General features: G+C 41.1%; 1 protein-coding gene across 1 annotated transcript in view; it reads right to left on the bottom strand.

The window, feature by feature from the left end:
* The window catches only part of Dnah12 (dynein axonemal heavy chain 12), a 200387-nt gene that overhangs the window by 31995 nt on the left and 149878 nt on the right, over positions 1–18514 (bottom strand). The window contains exons 56-62 of the mRNA XM_085828463.1: positions 16296–16510; positions 15058–15250; positions 13326–13518; positions 10808–10980; positions 8291–8431; positions 5069–5227; positions 107–251 (exon numbers count right to left, since the gene is read on the bottom strand). Coding sequence (XP_085684589.1) covers positions 107–251; positions 5069–5227; positions 8291–8431; positions 10808–10980; positions 13326–13518; positions 15058–15250; positions 16296–16510 — 1219 coding nt within the window. The remainder of the gene's footprint in view (positions 1–106; positions 252–5068; positions 5228–8290; positions 8432–10807; positions 10981–13325; positions 13519–15057; positions 15251–16295; positions 16511–18514) is intronic.

The following is an 18514-nucleotide window of genomic DNA, read 5'->3' as shown; positions in this document are numbered from 1 at the left end:
AGAGGCCCTTCCTAGACTACAGTGTCATTATGTAACATGAAGCGGTTGTGTTTAGGACTGGTACATCATAGACTGCATTTTATCTGGATTTCAATTTTTTTTTTACCTTATCAGGCCTTAGACATCGAAGAATTATTATTTTCTGCAGTTCGTTCAGCGTCTTATCCATTGGTTCTGGAAATTTCATATTGTGCGGCTCTTTGCTGTCATAGATTTCCTCCCACATATATATGTAATTACAAAAATGCTCCCTAGTAGAAAAAAAAAAAAGATTGCATTTTCACTGAAAAATATTTTAAGAGATGACTGAGCAAGGGAAGGAATAAGGCAGCCAGGGGACCATGTTAAAGTCACTAGACTGCAGGAGTTGTTCTCGAGGAAGGCAGAGAATGTGCTCCATCTAGGAACACACAGAGAGGTTTCTGGAGGAGAGGGGACAGAAGCTGGGACCCTGGACCAGGCGGCGGAGTTGTAGTGAGAGTTGGGGCCTGAGTCTCCTACAGCCTCGGGGGTGACAGATACAGCTGACTTCATTCAGCGGTGAGTTTCCTGCCAAATGCACCATAGGGTTGTTTCAGTCTTGAAAAGACACGCCACTTTTTCTTGCTCTCTGATATAAGCATTGTAGTATCTCCACAAAAGAAGAGCACCATGTATGAAGAAATGGAGAGAGATGAGCAGAAAAATAACCGAAGCTTTTTTTTTTCTTTTTCCTATTGTCATCAATGACTAGTCCATATGCTCTGAGTTAGAAAGGGCCAGGGTCAGACCTCAGGCCTCTATGTTCTGGTAAGGGACCAGTTTTACCTCACACTGACAGACATTGCCACAAAGAAGAGACTCCGAGGCTATCAGTTACTTAAAGGTCTCTATGTTCATTACACACGAATATCAACGCCTCTCCTTCATCAACTTGAAATACATTCCGTGTTCTGGGTGTTACCGGGTCATTTGGATGCCCACGCTCTATTGTACTAGTGAAAGGAAATAAAACTTGAGACCTGTGACTCATGTAATGTATGCCAAATAGCCCAAAGAGTTGTTTGTGAGCTTTGAAACCCGGGGCTGAGAACATTGCAGAACAGACCAGGACATGCCCGGGCAGCCCCATTGCCTCCCTATCTCCCACCCCTCTGACCTCAGGCTGCTGATGTTTAAATGGACCAATCATGTGAAACCGCGCCAATTCCTCCCCCAGCCCCACTCCTTTTCTATAAAAACCCCTAGCTTCCAAGCCTCGTGGTCGAATCCACTGTCTCCTGTGTGAGAGACCCGGAGCTCCGCCATTAAAATACCTCGTGTTGTTACATCAAGGCGTTGTGTTCTATTCGTGATTCTTGGGTGCACGCTGAATCGGGAGTTGGGTGAGGGTTTCCCCACTAGGTTCTTTCATTAGCATATCACCGCCAGGTACTTTACTGCTAACTGGGGATTAAAAACCTTAAAACAGGGTAAAGCAACTGAAAACGGATTGCCATTCAGGATTTAAATGAAGTGGATTTGAACTCCCAGCAGCAGCGAGACCATTTCAGGTCTGAGAAGTGTCATGGCTCTAGAAACCAAGAGCAGATGTGAGAGCAAGCTGCCAGTCTGGGCGTGTCCAGACCAGCAGGTCTCAGAAACCTTTGTTTCTGGAAAGTGCTTGCGGAATGAATTACCATCTAAGTCTGAGATAGGTACAGGTCCCCTTTGCCTGTGGTAAAAGATGAGTCCTGGGGGAGGGGGGGGACACAGGGGAGGAGGGGCTGGGTCAAGGGATCTGTTGTCCCAGTACAAAGGCCATAAGCAATAGGCAGCCTGCTCAATCCAACCTTGACCTGCGCTCTGAAGCCTAAAGTCACAGGATGCCAGCTAGGTGACTGAATGCAGGCATGCAAATGAAGTGAAGAAAATAGGTCCAATCAGGGAAGAGAAGTTGAACCTGGGGGCGGGGGACACACTCTGAGGTCAGCAAGTGGTCCTTCTCAAGTCAACCTCTGCAGACACTTCCCTTGTTAAAGAGTTCCAGTTGCCAGGGTGCTTCTCTCAGGCTGCCCGCTGTTTCCCACTTCCTTCACTAGGGGGCGTTCACTCGGCCGAAGTTTTTCCTTTGTGTGTTTGGTTGCTTCTAGCTGTTGCTGCCACTGAGTTAACAGCTACCGACAGCCCACTCTGATTCTTTTGCCCACAAGGTTTGAGCCTTCTTGCTGTCAGAGGCTGTTGGAAAGCTCTGTGTTGGGAGTAGGAGGTTGTGGGCAGACAGAACACCTCTACCTGTGATGTTACCTTCCAGAATGTAAGGTATAACAGGTTGTGTTTCTGTTATGGTGATTCAAATGTTAGCTTCAAGGATACAGGGTTAAATAAAAGTTGCTTTGATTTCTTATAATGCAGGAGCGATAACCCGTGAATCGTTTATGAAACCCTTGGAAACTGATTTTGAGAATCTATTGACTCCCCACTTGGGCCTAAGTAACCTAACTTAGTCACAATAAATATCTTGCCTTCAGTTTATTATGCCTGTCTCTTTTACTTTGGGTCATCTAATTACTTCTGCAGATCTTCCTGTAAGTAACTCACAGTGTCCGTTTAACCCCTATGTCAACCCTTCAAGGCAGAAAGCACAGAAGTGAGTTATAGTTCTAAGCCCGCAGTCACCTTCTGTGCCTTGGAGGCACAAAACCTCAGCGGGATGAACTCCTGCCTCCCAGATGAAGGCACATGAGGACCAGGCTGCATGTCGCAACGAAGTCCTGACTCATCTCCCACAAACCCTTGTGAAGATTTCTTTGGACACTTTGCAGGACTGGAGCGATGGCCGAGAAGATGCCCCTGGACCCACAATGACAACAGGAGATAGGGATTGGTTGGGTGCTGGAGAACAGGGACCTTGGTTCCTCTGCTTGGGCGGAAGCTGGAAACAGCTTTGGTTCTGTTCTGGCCAGAAGCTAGAAATGGCAGGAAAAGTAGGGTGGGCTTTTTTTTTCCTGCTTTGGTCTCTTATCTTTTCTCCTAAATGCACATTTTTGCCTGGAAACTTTGTGAGGTCGTGACTGAAGTCTGAGAGCATCTGGACAACACCGAGGCTGAGCAGGCTGAGCAGCTCACCCCCACTGCCTCACCCCAGTTTCTTCTACAAGCCGGATAAAATCCTCCTGGGCCACTCAGTCCACAGCAGCCTGTTCCCTAGGCCCTGCCTTCTTTCTTTATGCTAAGCTCCCGCCTATGGTCTCTACTAAAACTTCTAAAGCTCGTCCTTCTGGGGCTCAGGAATTTCAGTTTTCAAGTTTACAAGACAAGAACCTGGACTCATGGACTCAGGAAAAGTCTGTGAGCTTATGTACCCGAACTCTAGCCCACCTGAGGCTAGCATTCTCTGGCATACTCAAAACCCCTTCTTTTTGACCTTAACGGCCATCACTTTTCTAGTGTCACTGGGACTAATTAATTACACATACCTCTTGCCCTAAGTCTGCCCCTGTAGACCTAGATCTTATATCAGAGCTCTGAGTATGGACTTGGGAGAGGAGCTACTGGACTCCTTGGTTTCTCTTCCCAGTGTGGCTGCCTGGTCAGCTATCTCTTTTTTTTTTTTTTGACCTTGCAACAAGATAGGCTTTAATCTGGTCTGTATATAGAGTTAGACCCTGTTTCAAACACAAAAAAAACACCCTACATTATTCTATGAGAATTGATATTTTAAATTTCAGATTTGTTCAATTTTAAGATTTTATTATTTATTAATATTTTAAGGTTTATTTTTTTCCTTTTTAAAAAAATTTTTAATATTTTTTATTACGTATTTTCCTCTATTACATTTCCAATGCTATCCCAAAAGTCCCCCATACCCCCCCCCCCACTTCCCTACCCACCCATTCCCATTCTTTTGGCCCTGGCATTCCCCTGTATTGGGGCATATAAAGTTTGCAAGTCCAATGGGCCTCTCTTTCCAGTGATGGCCGACTAGGCCATCTTTCGATACTTATGCAGCTAGAGACAAGAGCTCCGGGGTACTGGTTAGTTCATCATGTTGTTCCCCCTATAGGGTTGCATATCCCTTTAACTCCCTGGGTACTTTCTCTAGCTTCTCCATTGGGAGCCTTGTGATCCATCCAATAGCTGACTGTGAGCATCCACTTCTGTGTTTGCTAGGCCCCGGCATAGTCTCACAAGAGACAGCTATATCTGGGTCCTTTCAGCAAAATCTTGCTAGTGTATGCAATGGTGTCAGCGTTTGGAAGCTGATTATGGGATGGATCCCTGGATATGCAGCTATCTCTTTCATTGGTATATTGGGATGATGTCGCTGCAGGAGACCATGGTTTTGTGTGTGAAGTGTTACCTTATGTGAGGAGACTGTCTTTCTACTAGCCAATAAACTGGAAAATTTTTAGATTACAAATTTTTATGTGACCACTCAATGTTAAGAGTTGGAAGCCATTTTGCAGCTTCCCTGAGAGAGAGAGAGAGAGAGAGAGAGAGAGAGAGAGAGAGCGCAGAGCACTCCTGCCAGGCAGAGTCAAGGCAGGTTGGGATCTATTGGCAGATTTCCTGAGGCATGGACCCATAAGAGGAGGTGCACCCGAGGCTCGAGGCTAGGGACAGAAGAGTCTGTTGACCTTGGTGGAATGAACAGAGGCTTTTAGGATGGGACGGAATGTCTTGTGTACATTTTAGTAAATTGTTTGTTAACTGTAAAGTATATAAAGCTTAAGAAAATTAAACTTAGCCGGGTGGTGGTGGTGCACGCCTTTAATCCCAGCACTTGGGAGGCAGAGGCAGGCGGACTTCTGAGTTCGAGGCCAGCCTGGTCTACAGAGTGAGTTCCAGGACAGCCAGGGCTATGCAGAGAAACCCTGTCTCAGAAAAACAACAACAAAAACAAAAACAAAAAAAAAACAACAACAACAAAAAAATTAAACTTGAGGCTGCTGTAGTACTGACTGGACAGCCCTCCCAATTTCTAACCTTTGTCTCTGAGTCTTCTCTTCTGTCTTTCCTATAATCATCCTCCCTCCCCCCCTCAGAGGACTGTTTGAGTAGTACTGACCAGACCAGGACAGTTAAGTCACCAAATGCACATAGTTACCTGAGTCCATGGAAGACTGGAAGTTCACTTGCTCTGCAAATCTCCTCCCAGCTTTTATCCTGTAGCCAGTCTGGGTCAGGATTTTTCTCAGCACTCTTGAGACTTACTCCTCCAGTTAAAAGAAACATCAGTTCCTGGTATTCAATCTCTTTCTTGGCCCTGTGTTCCCAAACATTAGCTGTTGTAAACTGTTGATGTTAAAATGGGATGCCATCTTCATGCCTGTGTCAGCTATGGATCCTCAGAAATCCTTTCTGCCAGGGGCCCTCAGTGGCCACCCTGGACTGGGCCTCAGGTAGGTTATTTTCCACTAGCCTCCTGGCCCTCCTCTACTCTTACTTACAGAGAGGGCAATAGCAACCTCAGGAAAGAACCAACGCCCAACAAAGACTTCAAACATTATAACTCCAGATGCCTAGGCCCAAAGCAAAAACACAAGCATGAAATATCAAGACAATATGCATCGTCCAGAAGCTTGTGATCCACTGGAGTAGGCCCTGAGAAATGAAATATAGCTAAATCACAGGACAAAGACTTCAAAGTAGCACTTATGCAGATGTTCAAGGACCTTAAAGACAATATGAATAAATTCCTGAAGGAAGTCTGGGAAAATACAAGCAACTGAATGAATTAATGAAAACATTTCCAGACATAAAGGTAGGATTTAACAAAGAAAGAGAATCAATGACAAAAACTCAAAGTGAAATAAAACTGGAAATGGGAATTTTAGAATGTCAAAACCAAGAGGAAAGGCTCACCAGAGCACAAGGCATGGAAGAGAGGATCGAAGGCATTGAAGACAAGGTAGAGGAAATGAATAGCTCAGCCAAAGAAAATGTTAAATCTAAAGAAATTGAGGCACAAAACATCCAGGAAATATGGGACACTGTGAAAAAAAACAAAACAAAACTGTGAATAACAGGTAAGAGGAAGGAGAGGAAAAGCAGGTCAAAGGCAGAGAAAATACATCAACACATGAAAGGGAAATTTTCCAATCTAAGCGAGGAGGTTACAAGAAGCATACAAAACACCACATAGACAGGACCAGAAAAGAAATTCCCCATGACACACAATAATCAAAACACCGAATGTACAAAACAAAGAAAGGATGTTAAAGATTGCTAGGGAAAAGTAGCAACATCTAAAGGCAGACCTACTAGAATAACACCTGACTTTAATGATTAGACAACTATATGCATTAAAGCTAAAATCTCATGTTTATGTTAGATCTTTTGCCTCTGGCTTAGACCAAAATGTAAAAGGAAAATAATGAAGTTTAAAGATAATTATGAATATCTTTATAATAGTCGACTGACAGCAAAGTATTTTCACTAACCAAAGACTATAGACCAGGTAATATTAAAATTAAGAATTTGTGTTAAGAGAATGAAAAGGCATTTTTGACCCTGAATGACAAGCACACATTGTTGTTGGGTTTGGATCTAGATTATATGAAGAACTCATGGAAAACAGTTAGAAAACAACAAAATCCCAATAGAAACAAAGGTATGTGATATAAATAAAACCTCCCCCCAAAACCAAAAACAAAAAAACAACCCAAACCCTATGTGTATGTGTATGTGTATGTGTATGTGTATGTGTATGTGTATGTGTATGTGTATGTGTATGTGTATGTGTGTGTGTGTGTGTGTGTGTGTGTGTATGTGTATGTGTATGTGTATGTGTATGTGTATGTTGTGTTGTGTGTGTGGTGTGACTGTGTCTGTGTGTATGTCTATGGCTTGACATCTTTAATCATCACAGAGATATCATAGAGATGTAAGCTTAAACAACAAAGGAATAATGCTTATCACATACTAAAATGTATTTTGAAAATGACAATAGATGGCACATACCTATAATTCAGCACTTGGGGGACTGAGGCAGGAAGATTGTGGGTTCAAGGCCCTCTACTTAGGAGGACCCTGATGTAAGAGGAGTATTTCTGGGTACTACAAAGTTTTGGTGCATACCTACAACAATAGGAGCTTGCACTGTTGTGGGATATAAGTGGGAGCATCTGGTATATACGTTGTGAGTTTCTTTCTAGCTCTCTTCAAAAAAGAAGTGTGTGCACGAGAGCACCAAGACCTTCACACAATAGTGTTTGTGGTGCTGTTATTTATAACAGTGCCAAACTGAGAACAACTCAAATGTCCACCAAAAGTGGAACAGAGAAACTTTAATGAACTCTTACAATGGAATGCTACAATACAACCAATGCAAACAAATAATATGTTCCCAGATGAATCTTATTAAAGTTAGGTTAATGGGCCAATAAAGAGACTTGCTACCAAGCCTGATGACCTGAGAGTGATCTCTAGGTCCCAGGTGATGGAAGGAGAGAAAGAACTCTTTTACACACACACACACACACACACACACACACACACACACACAATAAAAAGTTTGTGTGATAAGGAAAAAACAGACAAAAGAGCTACATTTGGATACTTTTTCTATAAAAGCAAAATAAACTGCAGCACTGGAGATGAGAACAGTAGCCCCCTTTGGAGAGAATAGGGGGTGAAGCACAGAACAGACTCAGGGATGACTGCAATGCTCTATTTCCAGCGTCACCTTTGTAAGAATTGATTGAGCTTTATGCTGTATTTTGTAAACTTTTATAAAATATGTAAACTTTAAAAATTAAAAATAAACACCAGAACATCAATACGATTGTGGAAACTATTGTTATGCAGGAAATAATGAATTAAGCCAAGCAAGGCATTATACCAATCTCTAAGAAGCCATTTTGTAGATATATTTCCAAGGCAAGCTTTTTTAATCAGTAAATAAGGCCCTGAAGGGGACAGGAAGACCATCAGAGTCAACTAACCTAGGCCCTTGGGGCTCTCAGAGTCTGAGCCACCAACCAAAGACCAGGCTGGACACAGACCTCCCCATTCATATGTAACAGACCTTCATGTGGGTCCTGAGCAGGTGGAGGAGGGGAGGGGCTATTCCCAAAGCTGTTGCCTGTCTGTGGGATGTGTTCTTCTAGGTAGGCTGCCTTGTCTGGCCTGAGTGGGAGAGGAAGCACCTAGCCTCAAAGAGACTTGAAGTGCCAGGGCGGGGGTGTGTGACACTTGCTCAGAGGAGAAGGGGGAAGGGGCACAGGGGAAGGATTGTGATAAGGGGCTATTGGGAGGTGGGCAGTGAGAGGGATGTAAATTGAATAAGTAAAATAAAAATAAAATTAAGGAAACACAAGTCACTTACAGAAGAAGATTAGCACATAACAAAAAGGAGAACAACAACTTGTCTTTCTCGAACAGAGATCGGCATATGTTGCAATATAAGTTGTATGTGAAGTGGTCATTTAAATAGCGCAGGCGCTTTTCCAAGATTTTGGATCTGTTGCTAAAAAGTCAAAAGAGAAGAATATGTTGTCAAACAAATATAGGGAAAGTAAGTGACCTAGATTAACCTATAAAATGTTCTAACTTTATTAAAGTTTTCATCACTAGAAACATTCGAAATCACTCACATACAAATATAAAACTTGTCCCATCTGAGCGATTTCTAATCGTTCTAATTCCTCCAAATCATCACTGAAACTCGTAAATGACAAATGACATTTTAAAATTCTTCAGCCTGTCTGTCTTCCTCCATTACAAGCACAGTGTAAAATCACATTCTAAGTCAGAGCCCTTAGGGATTTTAATTATTCTACCAGGCGCTGACATAGAAAGAAATTTCTTATGGTACATATGTGGGTCTGAGTCACATTTAAATACAAGGCATTTTTTCTTAACACTTTGAAAATATCTCACTTAATTCTCAGAACTACCAGAGGAGACAAGTATAATTACTATTTCTGTTTTTATAAAGAAGGCAACTGGAGCAAATGCACAAAGGGTAACTGTGCCCTTCCCCCCAGCCTTGAGCAGGCTGGCTCAGACCTAGTTTGCCCCAAGGGCTAGCTCACCTAGGGTGGAGTCTTCCAACCTAAGTAAAGTCTATTGTCCTGCTACATCTGTCTTCCTCCAAGACTCCACTACCTGCTGAGAGGCTGAACCTGTTTTCCTGATGCAATCCTGACAAAGCACCAAGATCCTGGCATGGTGGGGGATGGGCCCCACCCTCACCCCCCTTTATAAGCTCGGACTCATAGGTAAACATTGGCCTTGATCAGAGAATTTTGTCTTGGTTCTTTATTTCTCTCACTGCCTTTCCATATGAACCCCATCGTTCCTTTCAGGAACCCAGTAACCCGTGGCCACTGGCAGCTACAGGTAACTGACTCTTCTAAAGTCCTGTGGCTAGTATCAGGTCAAATGGAGATTGAACAACATCAAAATGTGGATACACTCATTGTGACAGTTAAACTTGCTTGTCAACTTGATTGATTTAGAATCATGGTTTAAGATAACCTCTAGGAATGTCTGTGAGGGTTTTTATAGATTAGGTTAAAATTAGGTTGAAATGGTGGCATCATCCCGTGGGCTGGAGGAGGAAGGGAACTGAGCACCAGCGTCTATCTCTGGCTCCCTCCTTTAGAGACACAATGCGACTACCCACCTCACACTCTTCATCACGCCTTCCCCTGCTGGATGGACCTTCAAAGTGAGACAACATAAACCTTCCTTTCTTAAGTTGATTTTTTTTTCAGGTGTTTTGTTTTGTCCTAGCAATAAGGAAAGTAACTAATACATTTATTAATCTGTTAAAGTGAAAATTTCTAGCAAATAAATATAAATGTGGTACAGCCTTTTAGACACCTCAGAGCTGGAAAAAGAGACATTAGAATTGTCAGCAAAAAGAAGTCTTGAGCATCATTGGAATATATAAAAGACAGAAAGAAGAGCCAGGTATGGTGGCACACTTGTAATCTCGGCATTCAGGGAACAGGGACAGAAAGATTGCATCCAAGTCTTTGACTAGTCTGGACTAACAGCTAGTACTAGGTCAATGTGGGCTACATAGTGAGACCATCCCTCTATGCATAAATCTTAGGTGTGTGAAACAATTTTTTAAAGGGAAGACTTTAGATGTCTTTTGCTCTATTTTTCCTTCTTCCACTCAGTGATCTACAATGAAAACTCTACAGAAATAAGTAGAAACAATAATTGATTTTTTTTTTAAATCGAAACGATGGTGAAGAATCCAACCTAGGGAGAATGGAGGTGAAAAAATGTAAAAGCAAAATTCTAGGCCTTTAAGCCCAGGCTTGAGAATGTGACCTTTGTGACTCATTGCTCCAAGGTATGCTAATCATAAAACAGATAGCTACATTCCTCCACCCACCCACTTCCTGGGTTCAAAGAGTGTGCATTCAAAGAAAGTCACCCTGACCATTGAAAGTCACCCTGACCCACCCTGACCATTGCTGGAACCCACTATGCAAATGTGCTATTGTTAGGGCTCTTAGAAACTGTCTTGATAAATAACCCCCACAATTACCAGGTATTCCTTGTGACTCTTGTGACTTTGCACTTCCTTGTGACTCTTAACTGGTATTTTTGGTATTTTTCCAACAATGCCCTCCCCACCTCCTTGAGTTGTGGTTTCTTCCTTTAAATACCCCCTTACCCAGCTACTCGGGGCGCCACGGTCCTCTACCCCTGCGTGGTGTATGACTGTGGGCCCGAGAGCGCTCTTGAAATAAAAAGTCCTCTTGCAGTTTGCAGCAAGACCGTTTCTCGTGAGTGATTTGGGGTGTCGCCTCTCCTGAGTCAGAATGTGGGGGAGTCCTCACGTTGTGGGTCTTTCAGAGGAAGCTAGAAATCTGCTTACCTGTCATGAATGGAGTTGATGTAAAGGTTCACAAACCAGGTGAGAGAGTACTGGTACATGGGATCAATGTTGGCCAGGTCTGCAATGCTAAAGAATAGCACTGAGGAATGTTTGGCGATGGGCCTGTATCCTTCTCGCGACTCTGCTATTTTGAGCTCTGTTTTTTCTGCAACCTGGCAGAGGAGAAGAGCCAAGATGAATGAAAAGGGATTTTCTCCATCATGTGCTTTTCCTATAATGAATTTTTACATATATTTGAAAAGCCTTTAACTCAATGACAAATTTTAAGAGGACAATGTACTTAATTCAAGTACATTCTACGGGAGAGGGGTTCCTAGCTAAAAGCTAGGAAAAAAGGAAAAAGGAAGAATTACAGAGGAAGGACGAGGAAGCTGAGAGACAGTAAAGAGAAAAGGAAAAGAGACAGACCTTACACCCCTCTCTTGTAATCTTCATTAAATAATAAAATTTTCAAAATCTAATATATTTTTTAAAATTTTAGCTAGTCTGAATAGAGGTCTGTTCTTTGTGAACTTTCCCTAAAATAGATAAAATATAATCACAAATGACCTGAAAGTTCTGAACCTCAGTCTTGACTCTAAGAAGGAAACAAAGTTAGCAGCAATTGAGAATTAATAGTCTTTCATGTAAACCTACTACTCCTATTTAAACCTGACTCACATTTCCTTCCTTCCTGCACCCGCCTCTTCCTTCTCAGCAGGGCCACACTGGGGCAGGTGTTGTATAAGAAGCCAAGCTGAACAAGCTGTGAAGGGTAAGGCCCTGTGCTCTTGATTTCAGTTCTGTCCCCAGTTCTTGAGTTCCTGCCTTGGTTGACCTTGATAATGAACTGCAACCTATGAGCCAAATAAATCGTCTCTCCCCCCTACCCCCATGTTGGTTTGAGGCAGTGTTTCACCACAGTAACAGAAAGTAAACAAGGATGTTTCTCCTCTCCGATGAATGGGAAGTTCACCAGTTTCCTTTGCTCTGATGAATAGGAATTGGGAAGACAATATCTCAGCCACACTCTCAGATATGGGTTGCTATAGAATATTTCTCTAAGACACTGTCTTCTTTGCTTCTTCAAAAATGTAAAAATAAGGGAGCAGACACCTGACAGAAAGAATCTTTATCAACACATTATTATAAAACGAAACCTCTTAAACACTTGTCCCAGAGTGGAGCTGGATTGGAAGGGGGCACAGTGAAAAGATGTTGAGTGACTGATATAACCTCTGCTTTGGTTTCTGTTAGATATCTGATATATATCTGATATATAGATATCAGGGTAAAGTGATAGGAGCTGGAGGGATGGCTCAGTGGTTAAGAGTACTAGCTGCTCTTGCAGAGAACCTAATTCAGTTTCCAGCACCCAGATAGCAGTCCAAACCACCTAACTTCACTTCCAGAGGATCTCCTATTCTCTTCTTGCCTCAGAAGGCACGAGGTATGCTTTTAGTGGACAGATATATTAAAAAATCTAATTAAAAAAATTAGCTAGTATTTAGCTGAATTTAGCTAATATATGCAGACAAATACTCATACACATACAAAAATTAAAACAAAACTTAAAAAATTAAAATCATTTAAAAATATTTTTAAAGGGAAGTAAAAAAGAGTAACAAATGTTTTAAAGGGCCAGGTCTGAAGCTGAGGTGGCCAGATGGTTCAGTTCACGTCCTGCAACCTGAATTCCCTCTCCAGAACACATGCAGAAAGCTAGGCATGGTGGCTCCCCTCTGTAAGCCCAGAACTTGTATGGCAAAATAGAAGGCAGGCACAGGAGAGTCAGCTTAATGTTTGTGACAGGGAGCAGCAGCAGAAACAAGAGAGATTTGGCTTCAGTAGGGTAGAAAGAGGGAGCCAATTCCCAGAAGTTGGCCCCTGACTTCCACACATGCACCACTGACCTGTCTCTTCATGCTTCATTTCATAAAGAACTTTTGGAAGGGGGCAGGGAAGAGATGTGCTATGAAAAAATAGCACTTTCCTGTTTGATGAATTTGGAGTGTATTATTGGCTATAGCCCATCTGGCACTTATTTCTGCTCTTCCCTCCCCCCTCTCCTTTTCCCTCTCTCTCCTTCCCTCCCTCCCTCTCCCCTTTTTCCAATAAGCCAACAGAACATCCCCTATTGGTCCAAGAACCACTCACGGCTCAGGCACTCGGGACTTATCTCCACACAGCCCAAACTCCAATGGCTAACTGTGGTGAGACAGCTTTCAAAGGTCAGTTTCTAGGCGAAGAGTCAACTAAAGTGTAAACAGTCCTGACCATGCTGCATACTTAGCCAGGAAATTAATTTGCTTCTTCGGTATATAGAAAATGTATAGACTGAACTACATGTAGAGAAATTCAACAGTAAGATATTCTTTTCTGAGTTTAACATTGTTTTCTAAGCCTGTGTATTTTATCAGTTTTTCTTTTCTTGAAAGCCTATGAGAGGATTTCCCCAGGAACCAGAGACAAACCCAGATACTAGGATCCAAACATTTCCACGAGTCTTGATTTTCACCTGCTGTTTCTTCGTGATCTCATTAGACATAATTTTGGCAGAGTCTAAGACTTTTATTGCACTTTCATCTTCCAAAATGTTGCCTTCTGAAGACGATAATGTTTCTAAAATCTTGGTCTCTATGTCTTTGAGCTGCTTCTTGTTAGCTGCAGACTGAAGAATGAGGGCATTCCGCTCCTCCTCTAACTCTGGTCTAAAAACGATAGAAACATTCACTGTCAATTTGTGGCATTTAATCTAACTTCTACCTAAATATTATGTATAACATTTTGTGAATATTTGAATTACTATATAGATGTAAAAAAATGAATCAATTTTACTATAGTAAGAAGAAAATAACTGCATACCGTGGTGGTTATTTTAATGGTTAACGTGATATAACTTTCCTGGAAAGGAAATCTCAGTGAGGGATTGATTATCTAGACCAGGTCAGCTACCACTTTACAGGCTGGGCCCTGAGCTATGACAGGGAGAGAGGAGACTGAGAGCTGACATGCACACATCTACAGCACTCCTGCTGCTGTGACTTCCCTGCAAAAAAGGACTATCAACAGAATGGTGGGCCAAAATAAACCCTTCCTCCTACAACTTCTTTTTGTCAACCTATTTGGTCACAGCAATAGAAAATAAAAAGGCTCATACAAATATTGATTTGAGAAGTTTAAGCAAAGAAAATTCATTTGTATACTTAAACAACAACCCTAAGATTATGTTAGATTGTTCTTATGATATTGCTGGTTATATATAGGAAAATAAAGATTTCTTATTAATTCACTGGGTTTGTCATCAGTAACTCTTCTAAAATAACCACCATAGGAAGGAGAACTTGTCTGGCTTTTTAAGTGAAAGGCAAAATTGATATTAAGCGTTAATGAGCAAAAATGGAGTAAAACTTCAAAATAATACCATCTGCTATAGAGAGTGTTATAACATAGGCCTTGTTTATTTTTAAACTTTGGAAGTAATAAAGTTACTTTTATATCCTTTTAATTTGATTGCACTTAACAGGCCACTTAATAAAGTCATATTAAGATTCAATTCAAATCTATTATTTTCTCCAGAAGCAGTTCTTTCTGGTAGCTTTCTGGGTTTTGTTATTTTTTTTTTCTCATTTGAAAAACTGTGTATGTTAGTAATGGAAAAATACAAACCAAACAATAAAGCCATAAAAATTACCTATGCTCTTATATATTAGGTAAAATAACTGCTAACATTCAGGTATATTTCATCTTAATCCTCTTTCTTTTTTTTTTATTTTGAACACAGATTCATCCATCATTTTTCAATACATTATTATTTATACCACATATGTAGTTTTATATCCTATCTTCACACCCTATCCTGAGCAGTTTCTAACATTAACACTCTGTACAGACGTCTTTGAACACACTTCTGATTTTATCCATGGCCTACATTACTGTGGACAAAGCTCCTAGCTCCGTCGGATAGAAGTTATGGCAGGTATTCTGAATCTCATCACCCATAACAAAAGGCCGATATAACAAGGCTTGGCTTAAAGTTATTACTGAGCGGCTATTTTTAATGACTATATAACTGATTCATAATAACAAAATATAATATTTTTAGTCATTTCAAAATAGTCCCAAAACAAAAGTATTAATGGCCTACAGATACTCTCTAAACTGCCTGCAGCATCAAAAAAAAAAAAAAAAAACAACAAAAAAAAAACAAGACAAAAAAAACCCCAAAAACCAAAAACCAAAAAACATACCTCTCCTTTGCAACAACAATGCCTAGTAATTGATCTTCAAGCCCTTCTGGAGTTATCATGAAATTGAGCAAAGACACTTTTGTAGCCAGTTCTGGCATGTAGTGCGGATTTCTCAGTTTTGTGGTGATATAAAATTTAAAATCAAAAGAATATTCAATAATGACTTCACCAAGTCTGATGCAATCAATACCACCTATATTCCAGGAAAAAAAATAGACAACAAATGAGCCAAAGTTACTTAGCCTCTCTTCCTATGCACTGCTAAGGCCCTACCTAAATTATAAGCCAAGTCCTAAGTAATTTGAGATAGAAAACGGCTGTGACAAAAGCCATCGCTGTAGAGACAAACAGGCAAGTACACAGTAGGGCTCATTCTGTCATAACATAGGACACTGTACCAGGCAGTCACAGAACTTTATAAATCAAGATATGTTTTGAGTCTGGTGGTGGTGGCACACGCCTTTAATCCCAGCACTCGGGAGGCAGAAGCAGGAAGGTCCAAGCCAGCCTGATCTACAGAGTGAGCTCCAAGATAGCCAAGACCACACAGAGAAACCCTGTCTGGAAAAACCAAAACAAACCACCACCAACAAAGATACTTTTTTTTCCCTGTCAATTTTTTTTTTTTTTTTTTTTTTTTTTTTGGTTTTTCTAGACAGGGTTTCTCTGTGTAGCCCTGGCTGTCCTGGAACTCACTTTGTAGAAAAGGCTGGCCTCGAACTCAGAAATCCGCCTGCCTCTGCCTCCCGAGTGCTGGGATTAAAGGCGTGCGCGCGCCACCACGCCCGGCTACCCTGTCAAATTTTAACTGTGATTCTAAACTTTTTATAAGATTAAGGCTCACCAAAGTATCAGAGCTTGACAGAGATAAATGCTCATCAGCAGAAAGACACATGTGGGTAATGTTTACCTAGATTGAACTCTGGCCCACGTTCTTGTTATTATTCACAATTAATGAACTTTTTGAGGTCAGTGATCATAAGACAAGGGGATTTCAGCCTGGCTTCAACTGTCTCATGCTCTCCACGGAGCTAAAATTCAGGGAAAAGTAGATAAGGCAAAGAAGATAGGCACAGACCTTATCTTAGGATTCCCGCTCAAGCTTCAGTTTTAAAAACTTGTCTCAGATTTCTTTCCATACATAACAATGACATGGGATTTCTAAGTTATTATCATCATTATTAAATTTATGTGTTACTTTTGTGCTTCAAAATAATCCAATCATCTTTCAGTTCTACCTTGTTTGAAAGTTTGTTTAAGCAACAAAGGCTCCAAGGAGGGATCCAAGTCTTCACCAACGTTCTCCAGGAGAAGTGGGGTTCCAAACTGAATGCAGTTCTCCAACGTTCTCATATAGTCCGTGTCCGATAACTTAATCACACTGAGCTGATTATCCTTCTCAGAGTTTTTGATCCATTTATTGGCTTGACCCTGGGGGTCAATCATTAAAGGCCTGGAAATGAAGAGGGAAATTCCAAGAGGGACAGATAAACACGGCAATTTCTTAGCAATCTATGCAATTTAAGTGAATTTTGTCACAAGTGCAAAGTATTTTACTTAAAGATTTTTCTTTTAAAAGGCCTGTGATTATATATGTATATGCATGTGACAGTAATAACTAAAAAAGAGGTTATGAATTTGCCAGGGAGGTAAGCACAGGAGGAGTTCCAGGGGCAGTAGAGGGGAGAGTGAAGATAGAAATTGTATAAATACAGTATTCCTGCATGCAGTTCTCAAAAAATTAAAACAAAAAGTAAAAAAAATGTGTTCCTGGCTAAACCCAGTGGTTGCAGAGCAAAAACAAATAGACATGAAAGTACAGTGGGAACTTGGTGGGAGGACGTAGGAGGCGGGGCTAATGGTGGTGGAAGGAAGTAGGAGGTGGGGCTAGCGGTGGTGCAGGGCTAGCGGTGGTGGGAGGAGGACACAAGAGAACAAAAGGATGAATGTGACCAGAGCACATTATATACACACATGAAATTGTTAAAGGAATACTTTAATTTAGAAAATAAAAGAGAATTTCATTCTTACAAATGAAGAAACTCAGCTCACATTGGTAAAAACCCCAAGGTTCTAAAACTACCCCAGTGTGAGAAGAACTAGGAGTTTGTGACTCGGTGGGCTGGGCTGTTTTCAATATAACAATGTCACCACAGCAATCTTTTCTTTTCTTTTTTTTTTTTTTTTTTTTTTTTTTTTGGTTTTTTGAGACAGAGTTTCTCTGTATAGCCCTGGCTGTCCTGGAACTCACTTTGTAGACCAGGCTGGCCTCGAACTCAGAAATCCGCCTGCCTCTGCCTCCCGAGTGCTGGGATTAAAGGCGTGCGCCACCACGCCCGGCATCTTAATGCACAGCGTCAGCTAGTATAATGTGAAAGATAATTCGCTAAAGGTTTAAAATAAAAGCACATCAGCTTATAAATGATTTTTACCAGTTTGTGAGTAGTACTATAGAGAGCGAGTGCCCAAGGTAAGTTTGGGACACAGACTTAAAAATCTATTTAGGGTGCTTCTCTAGGATAGCAAAGGTTTTATGTTTAAGACTGTCCAAATTGGTAGCTGGATTTGATGGCTTAGTGCTTAAGAGCATTTGCTGCTCGTGCAGAGCAGCTAGCACCCGTGTCGCAGCTTACAGGTGTCTGAAACTCTAGTTTAAGGGAATTTAACACCCTTTTCTGGCCTCAGTGGGAAACCAGGCATGCATAGAGCACACAGAAATACATGCAGGTAAACACTCATGCACATAAAATAAATAAATCTATTTTTAAAGAATATATAACTGATCAGGAGAGAATAGAACAGTGTTTACTCAGGCTGGGCCTTGCTGGAAGGTGGAGGCTGGAGGAGAGAATAGTGTATGGGCATTACATCACTGGAATAGGAACAATTTTCAGTGTTTGGAAAATTAGTCTTCTTTGAGAAAGTCTCCTCAGAGGTTATTGAGCTGGCGCGGCTGGGTTTAAGTCTTCCCATGGGACCATTTCTAACGCACATCCAGATATCACACTTATGAGTTCTCATCTTCAACAGATACTAAGCGTCTGTATTTTTACATCATTCTGATTCAGGCATACTTACTGCCTATATATATATACTGAGGCAAGGATGATTTTTAAAATATTTAATTTGGTAAGATACCTGAATAAAAGGTGAAATCATAAACACTGAGGTGTTCGTACAATAGAATATAACTCTCCCTGAAATATAATACTCCCTGAAACATAACCCTCCCTAAAACAAAGTACTCAAATGTGGAGTAATATGGATGAATCTCAAAACAGTCATGCTGAGAGGAAGATGTCTCATATGTATGTATCAAGAAATAGAGGTGATGTTCTATAACAGTCATAACTAGTCTATGATGTTCTATAACAGTCATAACTAGTCTATGATGTTCTGTAACAGTCATAACTAGTCTATGATGTTCTATAACAGGTATAACTAGTCTATGATGTTC

Source organism: Mus caroli, unplaced genomic scaffold, assembly GCF_978045245.1.
Source record: "Mus caroli unplaced genomic scaffold, Mus_caroli_1 scaffold_12, whole genome shotgun sequence".
Lineage (NCBI taxonomy): Eukaryota > Metazoa > Chordata > Mammalia > Rodentia > Muridae > Mus > Mus caroli.
This window is presented reverse-complemented; position numbering and strand designations above follow the sequence as displayed.